This window comes from Lineus longissimus, chromosome 12 (genome assembly GCF_910592395.1).
Source record: "Lineus longissimus chromosome 12, tnLinLong1.2, whole genome shotgun sequence".
Lineage (NCBI taxonomy): Eukaryota > Metazoa > Nemertea > Pilidiophora > Heteronemertea > Lineidae > Lineus > Lineus longissimus.
The window spans coordinates 3975152-3988686 of record NC_088319.1 but is presented as its reverse complement, the minus strand read 5'-3'; the positions used below and the strand labels follow the sequence as shown (position 1 = coordinate 3988686).

Below are 13535 nucleotides of genomic sequence, written 5' to 3'. Positions count from 1 at the left end.
TCCTTCCCAAACTTGCTCCATCTCCAGGCCAGGGTTTGGTCAAATTCCTAAACTGTTTAAGACATTTCCAACAACTGCCCAATGAAAAACAACTTGACAGACTTCCATTTTTGCACTGTTACCGAAGAATATACAGTCCCAGTCACAATTGACATGCCTCTGTTTTGCGTAAGTAGTGCGCAACCTATGCTCTAGTGCTGCATAAGTTGTGCACATACCCGGTGAAGACCTGATGCGCATGCGCAAAACAAACGGTACTCCTACTGTCCGCAAGTTGCATGTTAGCGGGTGCAAGCATTCACCTGCACATAGGTTGTGTATAAGTTTTGTGTACATTGCGCATAACGTATGAAAATTTAGGGATGTCAATTGTGACTGGGACTGTATGGCGGCAGTAAATACCAGAAGCAGTCAAATTTGAATTCATGGCCATGTAAAATTGAGGTCAAAATCCAAGAATTAATAGAAAATAAAACTTTTAACTGGCAGGCGGATCAAAGCGCAGAATTTTTTGGATGAACACAGATCTAAAATCCTAGCACAAAGTTCTACAACAAACTCCACTGACATGCAACATCTGCTTGAGCCCACAACAGGGAGATATCAGACAAAATCTTCAGGTTGATTGGCAAAAAAATAGATTTTTTTCAACTTGTTTTTTTTCTCGATAAAAAAATCGCTGAATGACAGGGGCACATACGACACACATGACACATAAATTTTGAAACGGGGTTCGAAAAGAATCACATAGAAAGGAAAACGCAACATAAATTTTCAACAAAAGATGGCACTACCCATCAAGTCCCAGTAATGAACGTGTGAAATATTTTCAAGTAACTCTTTTCATTGTTTTTTTATATTTTCAACTCCACAAGGTTTCACATTGTCATCAATAAGACTACAGTACTAATTAACATGATTAACAGAACATGACCCTTAACCCCTATAGTCAAACTGCAACTTTTAAACTCATCTGTTAGGTTCATCAATTTTTTGTAAGGCGAACTATCAAAGTTCACACCTGAGCAAAAGTACTTTATCAGCTGCATAACAAGCCAAAAGAAATTGATGAAAAGGGACTGGAACTTATTTCAATTTCTTCCTCATAGATTTGAAACCGCATAAAGGTGGGCCACCATTTCAGAAACGATTTTCCAACATTGTCATTTAACCCCACCAAAAGAGAGCCAAAACCATTGCATCACGTTTCACGCTGGGTCTGTCTGGGCGATGTCCACTCTCCACAACTACATTCGACATACCGCCGTAGACGGTCTCAACTTACGGGAAAACTGGTAGACCAAACTACTCGGGTCCAGCTGGCGCCCGTCAACCACTTTAAACGGAGAATTTGGATTGTTGTTCTGGTGGTAATGATTTGTGTAGCGTTGTGCAAAAATTTGATAAATAGTCATATTTCTCCCTGTCATGTCTGCGATTTGATCAGATTGTGCAGGATCTGCAACGACAATAAGATTCATTACTTTTAAAGTTGAAATAATCCCCCGTTCACCTACCTGGAATGGAGAACGGTGGGCCTGACAACGCGAACGGTACCCCATGTGGTGGTGGTTGTGGCCCCACCTGGCGAGGCTGGCCATTCTCGTCCTGACCATGCAGATGGAGATGGGTGTGAGCATGGGCGTGTGTGTGTTGATGAGCTTGAGCTTGGGCCGCGGCCGCAGCCGCACTCATACCTGCCATCTGTAAACGTAGCATGGGGTCAGTTGCGAGCGCCATCCGCTCGGCTTGGAGGCGCTCCGCTGACAAGCGCTCCGCCTGAGAGCTGAATGGATTCTCCTGCATGAGAGGGTGACCCATTGGAATGCCTGAAAGAGGATGCAGCATGCACACAATCAGCACAAGATCAGGAACGGTCAATTGCTTCTGCTTTAAAAAACCCAAGCAGCAATCAATGATAAGGTCATTTTCAAATAAGGATGAAAATACAGGATTTGCAGTTTTACAAGGATTTTACAATTCACACTTTTCTTCCTTATTTCAAAATAAACAATGACATCATACTAACATATTTTCAGCTAAGAAGCACCAATAACCTCTTCCTCCTTATAACATCAAACAGACATGGAAAACTTCGAGATGGTATAAAATATTTAATTCTATGATGAAAGCTTAACCAGAGACATCTTTCCCGCACTGGCAACCACCCCTCCGAGGGCTGTCCACCTCTTCGAGGGCTTCCCACCTCTCCGAGTCGGGCTAATAACAGCCTCAGATCAAAGGCTCTAACCAGGGCCCGGAGAGGTGGGCCACTATTACAGATTCCTTGCGGCTCAGGGCGACCAAGCTTCTTAATATTTCATGCCTCATTAATGACCTTTGCAAACTGAAGTTCCGAGTGGTTATCTTCATCATCATCCTCATAGTGGGATCTTACCACCATGTTGCGCTCAAACTACTAAGCATCACTTTGCAACGACTTTGTAAAAACTAGTAATAATACACAAGAAACAGCAAAAAAATCTGTGCCTCTTGTAAGTTTGGATGTAACTGGCCAAAATCTTGATTTTTCTACTACAGTAGCATCTCCCTTAATGGACACCTCTCTAAAAAGGACAATCTCTTTTATGGACACCACCTTTGGTCCCAAATTGGATGATTCCGTTCAATTTGACCTCTCTAATCAGGTCACCTCTATATCAAGGACAGCACTTGTCAGTCCCAACGGTGTCCTTGATAGAGAGAGGTTCCACTGTAATTCATTATCATGCACAATAATTTTTCACTGAAAGCAGTGAAGAAATACTAAAATAGTGAGGCTGTTCTTTTTGTGAACATTACTGCATTTTAGTCTGAATATGTTCTTCACACATCAGGTACAGACAGACAAGACAGTATAGATATTTTTCAATAGATTTTTCGATATTTTTTCCAATACACAGTTTCTTTTTCTGGCGAGTTTCTAATCAGGACTTGTTCAAGCTGTCTTTTCAACAAAGGTGGCCACGGATAATCACACAGAGGTGTTGGTGCAAATGCCTACTCCAGACATTAGAACATATTACTGCAATTTCCAGCTGGCAGAACTTATGGCTGGTGCATTGATATCATCTGTGATCAATAAAGAGTAGAATGGGGCAATTGTAGCCCTGGTTTATTTGTAGCCCCTGCAGTGTTTGATGCATGGGGATATCAATCAATATCATAGGCCGGGATGACAATTAAACCGGGGCTACAATTACCCCATTCTACCTTATAGCAGAATATGAGAAGGTTGGAAATGGCCGACAATTTCTCCCTGGAGAATCTACATCCCAAACTCTGGGCATTATTTGGTTCTGAGCATCTTGTGTTATTGAGTTGCGATTTCTTCCCATGTCTCTCCCTGCATACCTGCCTACGCTTGTAATAAGCCGATGTTTGCATTTGGATCTAGAAATATTCAGCCTGCTGTGGATAGCATTTAAGCACCATAGCTTGGCTGAGATAGCAAATGTAAGCGCAAGGCCATAAAATAACCAAAATTTTAAAAATTTAATTCAGCCAACTGGATGTTAATTTTTATGTAAAACTTCAACCAATGTGTTCTCAAGCAGCCCCAGATCTGAATACCTAAGTAAATTGAGAACTGAAACGGGCCTTTAAAACAAGGGAGCAGGTTTTCGCCAAGAGACGATATTGGGGTACCTGGAACAGCACAAGATCCTCGGAACCGCATAATGCTAAGAAATTAGGATTCCGATTCTCCGATTCTTGAGGTGATATCTCAAAAGAAAGCAGTGGTGAATGGCAAAAATTGTCCTACCCATTCTTTCTAAACGCTCCCTCTCCCGAGCCAAGAGATCGCTGGCAAGACTCGATGGTGGATAAACACCGGGGATATGTTGCCCACCTGGATGCCCGCCCGGGCCTAGTGGACCACCTTGGCCAGCCATGGCATAACGTCGCTGTAACTCTAACCAATGAGAATCGATAGGATTGCCAGTTGGAGGTAGTCGGTCGAAACCTGCAATGATAAAATATTCATCAATCAAAATATCTGGACGTTTAGATCTATTATTCAAATAAGGAATAAATCACACTTTCTGAAGTTACACCTCCGTGTGGTCCAGTGACACAACTAATATCTTTCAGTTCTGTATCAATTCGTTATATTTTGCGATAATTTTTGACCAGTCCTTGGATACATACACTGGTAAGAATGATCAGATAATAGTCGGCTTACAGAGTCTCTATATCCAGGGACATAGTTTCGAGGCACTCTGGATACATACACTGGTAAGAGAGATCAGATAATAGTCGGATTACAGAGTCTCTATATCCAGGGACATAGTTTCCAGGCACTTTCTGAAATGAACTTTTTCCTTTTTTCCTAAAATCACAAAGCAAGCTGAAATTGTTTGTCCTCATTGTATCAGTTGTTTCATAATCCACAGGAATATTTCCATATTTACCTGGGGGCTTCATCTCCAGCTCTGCCTTCATTTTTTCTCGTAACTCCATTTCCCGGAGTTCCCGTTCCCGAATTTCCCGTTCCCTGGCATCACGCTCCCGTTTCTCGCGCTCCAAGTCCAGTTCCAGCCTCTCTCTGGATCCCGGTGGGTACATACTCGCCATGCGATACTGTAACATAGGGTCCATAGATGGCGGCATCGATGCCAAACTATATGGCAATGTTCGTGGAATTTCTTGTCCTGGAAGGAAAATGAAGAAGTATAAAGCTAAGTATATTGTGAGCATGTTGAGTAGTTTGTCTTAGTTTCCTGAGCTTTCCTTCTTTCTTGTAGGGTATCCACAGTGTCATCTCACCAACTCACTAACTTAGCATTTTGACTCATATTGTAAACCATGACATTTTCTAATGCCCGAATTTAGCCAATTTGCACATTTACACTTGGTGATAGACTAAGTATTGCTTTTTCTGCTGGAATTTAATCGTCAACGCACCAGAGTTAAAATTTTAACCCTTCTAGAGTTCCCGGTTGATGGTGCATTTGCGACAATCGCAGAACTAAAACGCTTGTGAAAATGTTAAAGTGATACTATGACGTGATTTACAACTTTGCGGAAATACGTCCATTTTTAATTGTTGATCACAAATGTAAAGCTCAAATTTTCCATTTTTGATTAGATTTATTATAAAATCGCTGAATGTAAACCACCGCGACCGTGAAAATGTTCATGTTGTGACGTCATCAACGAAAACGGCATCGAAGCGAGCCGTCCGGGCGGAATTAAACCATCAATTTCTAGAAAATGTGCATTTCGATTCGAAAACCTTACCAATTTATGAGAAAGTGACGTAGTCATTTGTCTAAAACAGCTAAAACATTATATGGTGAAATTTGACACGAGTTACCCTTTAAGCTTTACAATAGCAGGAAATGTTCCAGGGTGGCACCTCAGGATACAGATTCCAGCCAATGAACCTGAACAGAATCTCATGTCTAGTTTTTTGAATGCAACTGCCAAGATGATCTAATCATGTACCAACCACTATACAGAAGCTATGTACAGTAAAACCTCTCTATAAAGGACACCCTTGGGACAGACAAATCATGTCCTTAATTGAGAGGTGTACTGCTTACACAGGTTCATTTCAATGGAAACACCCTAAGCGGACACCTCTCTATTAGGGACAACCTCTCTATTAAGGACACTAGTTTTGTTCCCAAATTGGTACTTTCCAATCAATTTGACCACTCTAATCAGGACACCTCTCTATTAAGGACAGCACTTGTCAGTCCTATGGGTGTCCTTAATAGAGAGGTTCTACTGTACATTGAATCATGTTCCAAGATGAATCCACAGTTACTTACCTAGAGCGTGCGGCCTGGCATATTCACTGAGCTGCCTGAGTGCGGGCGTATCATGGCCTGGGTAGGCCTGTCTTGGCGTGTGCCGGTCACCGTACGGTGTAGAAGGTTGATTGGAAAAGCTACTGGTGATCTGTGCATCAGCAGATTGGTTTGGTGGCGGTGTCTCTGCCCGTCTCTGCAAAAATCAAATCAAAGTTATTACGAATTCAGTTGGGCGACTGGTGTAGTGGTGGTGTAGTGGCCTCTTGCTTTCTTGGTCATGGATTAGAGAGAGTGACTTTTACTTTTCGTTCGATCAGCTCCTTCAAAAACAGAGAGTGGATCAGAGTAGCACACACAGGTTGGGGAACGGTGGCATAGCCAAGGGGAAGGGGAGGACAAAGAGGCTGAGCGAAAGCCCTATAAGGATGCCTCGGTCTTGCTGACCCAGGTCACATTGCCAATAGACACAGCATTTCTTCTCACCGATTCCTTGACCTTATCAGCAAAACATAAACGGGCCTTGAATAAACGGGATGGATTCTGGTGTTCCACGAAATCGAGGGCCACTTTGTTAGGGTGTATATCCCATGACACTCTTTCATTACCAGGCAGACTTGCTATCGGGAAAGGCAAGACCCCTCGAGGACATTATCTACACTACTGGGGATGTGTAATAGGGGAACTGTCTGACTCCCTAATTGATGGCGAGAAAACAAACAATAGTATCATTGGTCCATCGAGAGGCTTCGGCAGAGAGGATGGCAAGGCAGTGATTGTGCGAAAAGCAAGCTCAGAGGACGGGACAGGAGGATCGGTAATCAGCACCAGATGGGGATTGTTTCACTGAAATTGCTGCAGAGAGTACTGGAGGGAGGGGGGGCTGGAGCTTTTGCCTGAACCCCTTGGGTCGTCACTTCAGGAACAATCACAGAAACATAGAACAGAGATAGATACCACAACCATACAGAACATCGTGCATTGCATTGAAAACCAACAATAACAAAAGTCTTCAAAGAAATTCTCAAAAGGCCTCAGAATTGCGTTTGGTACAATGTAAATGAATATCATGCCACCATTGCTGGCATGAGGACATTTTAGCAATTCCGATGAGAATGTCAATTGTTCAAAACTATTGCTTGGCATCAGATGACAAATTGTGACAAAACATTTGAACGAATAAAGTGCATTCATCATAGAAATCAATAAATTTTCTCAAATTCATGCCGACAGGGTTGATATCTGTCGGTGCACTTGGTGAGAAATTTCAAAGATAACATGAATCTGAGATGGATGGCGGCTCACCTGAGGTGGTAACTGTTTGGGAGCAGAAGACCATATGCTACTTACAGCACATTTTTCATCCCGGTCTTTTACTTCCTCCTTGACTTTGACCGGCGTATCGGCCGCCCGCTTCTGACGCTCCTCTCTCCGCCGGGCAAGTTTGGAATCCGGCGTCGGCCGGAATATGAGATCACATCTTGAACAGGAATTCGATTCACCACGACTTAGAATCTTAATAAATCTGAAATTTGAAAGGGTGGTAAAAAAAATCAACTTAAAGGGGTACGCCGTTCGTAATTACCTGTGGTCCAGTTAAATAGAGATCCACTAATACACAATGCCGTAGTGTAGTTATTGTGAATACCAAATTGTTTAAACTTGGTATTCATAGTATTTGTATATCAGTCTACACAACTGCAATGTTGACATTTATATCTAGTATATATTGTCGCAATTGGACATTTTTAAATTCAATTACAAATTCAAAATTTTTAATGAACGTCATAAGCCTTTAAGCAGAATTATCCATCATGATAAAACACAGTACCAGAGTTGGCCAAGAATTCTCTGCTGGAGCCCTCCAATTGAGAGCAGAAATCGTTATGGACCAAATTGACGAGGTTTTAAACAATCTTCACTGCGTCAAAGGAGCAAATGTATGATGAAGATCACTTCAGAGAGACTCGTATTCATTCAAATCAGTACGCACGACTTTACTCCTTTGTCATTATGATATCAATTTGCTGCCTATGGGAAAAATACTTACAATGCTGATGTACTTTTATGATGGTCCTCATTGACTATGATGGGGTCTGGTCCTGGTGAAGGTGTCCGAGAGGGTTCCGGCGTAACTGGAGGACTTTCATACGGGTCCCGATCCGGCGTACAATCATTTCGATGTTCCGGTCCTAAAGGTTCACCACGAAGCGGTTCAGTCCGCATTGAATCCGATCGCATAGAGTCCATTCTCAATTGATCCGTCCGCACTGAATCAGTCCGCAATGAATCTGGCCGATATTCTGACCGTTGGTCAGTTCGTAAAGACTCTGGTCGCATAGGATCTGGTCGCAGAGTGTCCGGCCTTATATTGTCTCTTAAAGGATCTCTCAGAGAGTCTGAGTGCATTTGGTCCGGTCTATGTAGATCACCACGCATTTGATCCGGTCTATGGGATTCTGGCCTCATTGGGTCTGGGCGCATGGATTCTGTTCGCATTGGATCAGATCTTAGAGCGTCAAGCCTCATAGGATCTGGTCTGAAAGTGTCCGGCCTAATTGGGTCAGATCTGTGTGAATCCGATCTCATTTGATCAGGCCGATGAGTGTCTGACCTCATTGTTTCATGCCTCTGTGAATCTGACCGCGTCGGATCCGGTCTGTGTAAGTCTGGCCTCATCGTATCGGGCCTAATAGAATCAGTGCGCATTGGATCACCACGTAAAGAGTCTGGCCGGAAAGATTCCGGTCTCATAGGATCATGCCTTGAAGAGTCTGTGCGCATGGGTAAAGCATCCGGCCGCAGAGGACCTGGCCTTAACGTGTCTTGCCGTTCCTGTTTGATCTGATCTGGTCTGATAAGTTCTGGTCTTAACAAATCTGACCTCATAGGATCTGGCCTAAGTGCATCCGGTCTTACTGGATCGGGTCTTAAAGCATCTGGCCGAATTGGTTCCGGTCTAATGTCTGGCCTGAGATGTTCGTGCCGCATTGGGTCTATCCGCATTGAATCCGGACGACTATACTCTGGCCGGTGTGGATCTAACCGCAAATGATCTCCCCGGAGGTGATCTGGATGAAGTGGAGGTGGTGTTGACATTAGTGATGTGGGCATCATCAGTGGCTGCTGTACCAGAGGTGGGGGCGGTGGCAGCTGTTGAGATGGCGGTGGTAGCTGCATGGGTAATGACGATGGCGGTTGATTCATAGATGGCGCTAGTGGAGGAGGCGCCGATGACGGTGGCAATGATGTGTGAGACGGTGACGGCGATGGTTGAGACGAGGGCGTCGACGACGGCGATCTGGCCTCGTTTTGAGATTGCGAGGATAGTGGCACTGGCCCAAGGGGTGCTTGGGAATATGGCAGTCCGATCTGCATTAGTGGGTGAGACGGTATGGTCTCTATTGGCAGTGTAGTCTGTGGTGCACACGTGGCAACCAATGAATTTAACGGCACTACTTTTTCTGTCTCCTCTATTTCCTGTTTGATCTGAATCGGCGACTCGCATGGAGCATGATTCGCATTGTCATTCTGAGCAAGAATCGAGACTGGTGTAAGACTCGGTGCGACTGGAGGACTTGGACTTGAGCAGGACATTAACTCATCCTGAAATATAACACAGCCTGTTTTAAAAGCGCAGCGAATATTTCAATAGATCTGTGAGAACAATGAGAGGTATAAACTTAGTTTTTCAACATAATTGAACAAAAGTTGATTAGATAATAGAGATATGACACCGATACCTTTTGGTTCAAGTGCGTCATGTTTATTGCAACAAGAATCTGGGCTAATCACCGCCTCCAGGCAAAAGCAGTGATGTAGTAAGAACGAGGCCAGTTCTTCCCTCCTCAGCAGACAAATATTACCTGATTTGTTTCACCATCTTCTACCTGATTCTCATCGTTACATATACTGCTACTATCGGATATCGAATCGGACAGACTTTCCGACCGCTCCTTCTTCTTCTTGGGGGTATCGTCTGATTCGCTATCACTGTGACGACGTTTCTTTATGACGTCTACAGGGGGGAGGCTGTCCTCATCGTCATCCTTCTCCTGCTAAAAGTTGAAACAGACCCATTATAAACAGGAATATTTGATGTTCAGCAAGGCGACTTAGTTGGAGAATAGACTAAAAATTCCACCTCATCGCAAAGATCAAATTGATTGTTTGATACTGAGATTGCTAGAACACAAATTGAAAGGCATGGAAATCTAACATCTACTCCTTGTCAAGTCACATGTGCAAGCTCATGAGTTCCTTCACATCACGGCCCCACTGGGCACAAGTTACCCTCTCTAAAGCATCTCCCAAAGTGGATAAAATGCATTAGGATTACTTAGACATCCAGTGTTTTAATCGGCTATTCCCCACAGCTCTGCATCTGGTTCAGGCTTTAACTGCATGATCTGCACTGACTGCTGGCAACTTAATGGACTGATGTGTTTCACCTCACGAATACCCAGGACTACCCAACACATTGTTTATCTAATAGTTCAGCTGGCACTTCCAGAGGCAGTCATTTTCAAATTCAAACCCGATGCTTGAAATGCAAACAGTTCAAGCTGCGGTCAATCCTTCCACATTTTTTTCAGTTGACCCTCTAAGCTAGAGTGAATGAGATGTCGCATGAAGTCCTCCTTGTTGCAGTCGAGCTTTAGAAGATTTTCCACCAATCTACAGAGAGCAGAGAGAGGTGACCTCACTCACCTTAATACTTTTCTTGTCCTCCTTCTCCGTACTGCTGTTACTACAGGTGCTGACGGTGCTGGGTGACTGGTGACCACTGGAGACCTTCTGTGACCCAGTGCTATTAGCAGGACTATCAATATTCTCTGACGACTCTTCCTGAGTTGAGTTCTTTTTCCCTCGACCTTTAGATCCGTTACTCTGGAAACAATAATGGTCGCATTGTCAGATTACTGTGTCGTGGCAATATCTTTATAAACATGCATATGAGATGTTAGACAGGTCTTTAGATACCATAATCAAGCTGTTCAAGTCAACTGCATTGATTTGTGTCAACAGACCGGCTACTTTTTTCATTATTTTTCTTCTCAAATTTCTTTAAAAACCACAATGGCCACAAAGTATTGTCAATCAATCAATCAATCAATATTGGCATTTGTAAAGCGCTCTAATTACTCAGCAGGTGGGTATTCTAGAACGCTTTCTTTCCCGAAGGCAGCTGCAAATAGGTGGGCCTTAAGGAGGGACTTGGAAGTCTGGAGGGTATCAATGTTTCGAAGCCTAGACAGCAGCTGGTTCAACAATTTTGGAGCAGCTGCCGCGAAGTTACGATCACCAAGAGTTTGGCACTTGACCCGAGGTACCTCAAGGAACCTCACAGAACACTGTCTTCTCCATTACATCACTGACAATCTTAGCCAACTGGATTGAGCTCTCCTTTTTATCCTTCAGGGTACAGTGTTTACTGTGCCTTTTAAGATTCTCTCTGTGAAAAGGCAGACCTTGTACCAGCCTGCATCATAGCCGCCATGCAGGCAGGTATACACCTTGCATGGTAGCAAACCTGCAGGTCAATCTACCAACCTGTAGGGCAGCCACTATGCAGGTCAATCTACCAGCCTGAAGGACCGCCACTATGCAGGTCAATCTACCAGCCTGAAGGGCAGCAAACACACAGGTCAATCTACCAGCCTGCAGGGCAGCAAACATGCAGGTCAATCTACCAGCCTGTAGGGCAGCCACTATGCAGGTCAATCTACTAGCCTGCAGTGCAGCAAACACACAGGTCAATCTACCAGCCTGTAGGGCAGCCACTATGCAGGTCAATCTACCGGCCTGCAGGGCAGCAAACACGCAGGCTGATAGTGATACATGAACCTGCAGGGTAGCAACCATACAGGCCTCTATACCAGTCTGCAAGGTGGCAAACTTGCAGGTCTATATACCAGCTGGCAGGGAAGCGACCACACTGGCTGATAGTGACACATGAACCTGATAGTGACACATGAACCTGCAGGGTAGCAACCATACAGGCCTCTATACCAGTCTGCAGGGTGGCAAACTTGCAGGTCTATATACCAGCTGACAGGGAAGCGACCACACTGGCTGATAGTGACACATGAACCTGCAGGGTAGCGACAATACAGGCCTCTATACCAGTCTGCAGGGTGGCAAACTTGCAGGTCTATATACCAGCTGGCAGGGAAGCGACCACACTGGCTGATAGTGATACATGAACCTGTATGGTAGCGACCATACAGGCCTCTATGCCAGTCTGCAGGGTGGCAAACTTGCAGGTCTATATACCAGCCACAGGGTAGTATTAGTAACCACACTGGTTGGTATACCAACCAGCAGCCTTCGTTGACTTTAAGAGTAGGCCCAAACCACCCTTCAGACAGTTTACAGAATGTCGGGTTGAGAGGTTAGTCATAACAATATTTAGCTAGAAAGGATGTCATACCGAGTCCCTGTTTCGGCGTGTTCTCATGGTATGCTTGCCAGCCAGTGCTTCGTCTTCTACGACCGGTTTGAACAGGAATGGTGGCGGCTCTTTCTTGTCTACCGGACGTTCTTCGCCATACTTCTTGAAGTGCAGACGACACTCTGTACACAGCAATGCACGGTCCTTTCCTGCATGGTGCCAATCTTTGGAAGCTGAAATACAAAATTTTCAAATAACGTTTTAAATGTCGGAAAAACTAAACTACAGTAGAACCTCTCTATTGAGGGCACCCTCCGGACTGACACATGTTGTCCGTAATAGAGAGGTGTCATGAACAGAGAGAGGTCAAATTGAATGGAAACAACCAATTTGAAACTAAAACTAGTGTCCTTTCTATAGAGGTTGTCCTTAATAGAGAGGTGTCAGCTAAGGGAGGTTCCACTATACAAGAGAGTTTCATATCATATGCAGGGCCATGCAGTTCATTTTGATCAAAATAGATAGCAGTCAATCAAGTTGATCTAAATGCAACAGAAAACTTGCCGTAAGGAGGGTAACATTCTCAACTTTCAGACAACATGAATATCTCATCTACAGCATCCACAAAATATCCTCCACGTCACAACAATTTCGCCAGTATAAGATACTGACCGCCATAGCTATTGCCTAAAAGCACTTCACCCTACTTACTTGTGGTGAAGCAGTGTCTACATGCGTAACCCGTCAGATCCCTGGAGTCGCTGTCATCACCAGACTCAACGTCAGATACCTCACTGGCTGAACTTAGATCCACTGAAAAGATAGCAAGATGGGAAACATGAGTACAACAGGCGCTATCAGGATAAGGGCCTCACCCACCTATACCAACAGTCCTCTCTAAGACAAGGAATCTTCCATAAGTTGCATCTCTACATTGTACATTGACACCAATGTTTTTCCTGGCTTTTGATTTGAAAGCATACAGTCCAAATCACAATTGTCATCCCTTAACTCGCGTCAGTGGCGCGTCATTGACGCGCTACCCAGTGCGTAGGTCGCGCATAGGTCGCACATAAGTCGTGCTTAGGTCGCCTAGTTTTGGTAGAGCGGGTCACATATTATTACCAATTACCCCCATCAAACAAAAGTTCAAGTCAATACGGAATATAGAAGTAGTACCACTCAGAATCGGCAGAAAAACACAATATTGTCAGGACAGAACCACGAGGAATTCGATGGAACTTACTGCTATGAAAAACATCCAATTAGTGCTTAGTTTTTGTCCAATAATGAATATTATTATCCACTTCCAACGCATTGAGAATGAAATTTCACCAATAATCTTCACAAGTATTACAACCACAGTGTTCTTATACAAATAG

The 13535-nt window shown here is 44.0% G+C and overlaps 1 protein-coding gene across 1 annotated transcript in view; it reads right to left on the bottom strand.

Annotated features, from left to right (window-relative positions):
* LOC135497201 (arginine-glutamic acid dipeptide repeats protein-like) overlaps positions 1–13535 on the bottom strand; it is a 93860-nt gene that overhangs the window by 7303 nt on the left and 73022 nt on the right. Inside the window, exons 13-22 of the mRNA XM_064786946.1 lie at positions 12865–12966; positions 12193–12386; positions 10470–10649; positions 9626–9817; positions 7810–9365; positions 7065–7284; positions 5781–5955; positions 4416–4655; positions 3767–3967; positions 1518–1829 (exon numbers count right to left, since the gene is read on the bottom strand). Coding sequence (XP_064643016.1) covers positions 1518–1829; positions 3767–3967; positions 4416–4655; positions 5781–5955; positions 7065–7284; positions 7810–9365; positions 9626–9817; positions 10470–10649; positions 12193–12386; positions 12865–12966 — 3372 coding nt within the window. The remainder of the gene's footprint in view (positions 1–1517; positions 1830–3766; positions 3968–4415; positions 4656–5780; positions 5956–7064; positions 7285–7809; positions 9366–9625; positions 9818–10469; positions 10650–12192; positions 12387–12864; positions 12967–13535) is intronic.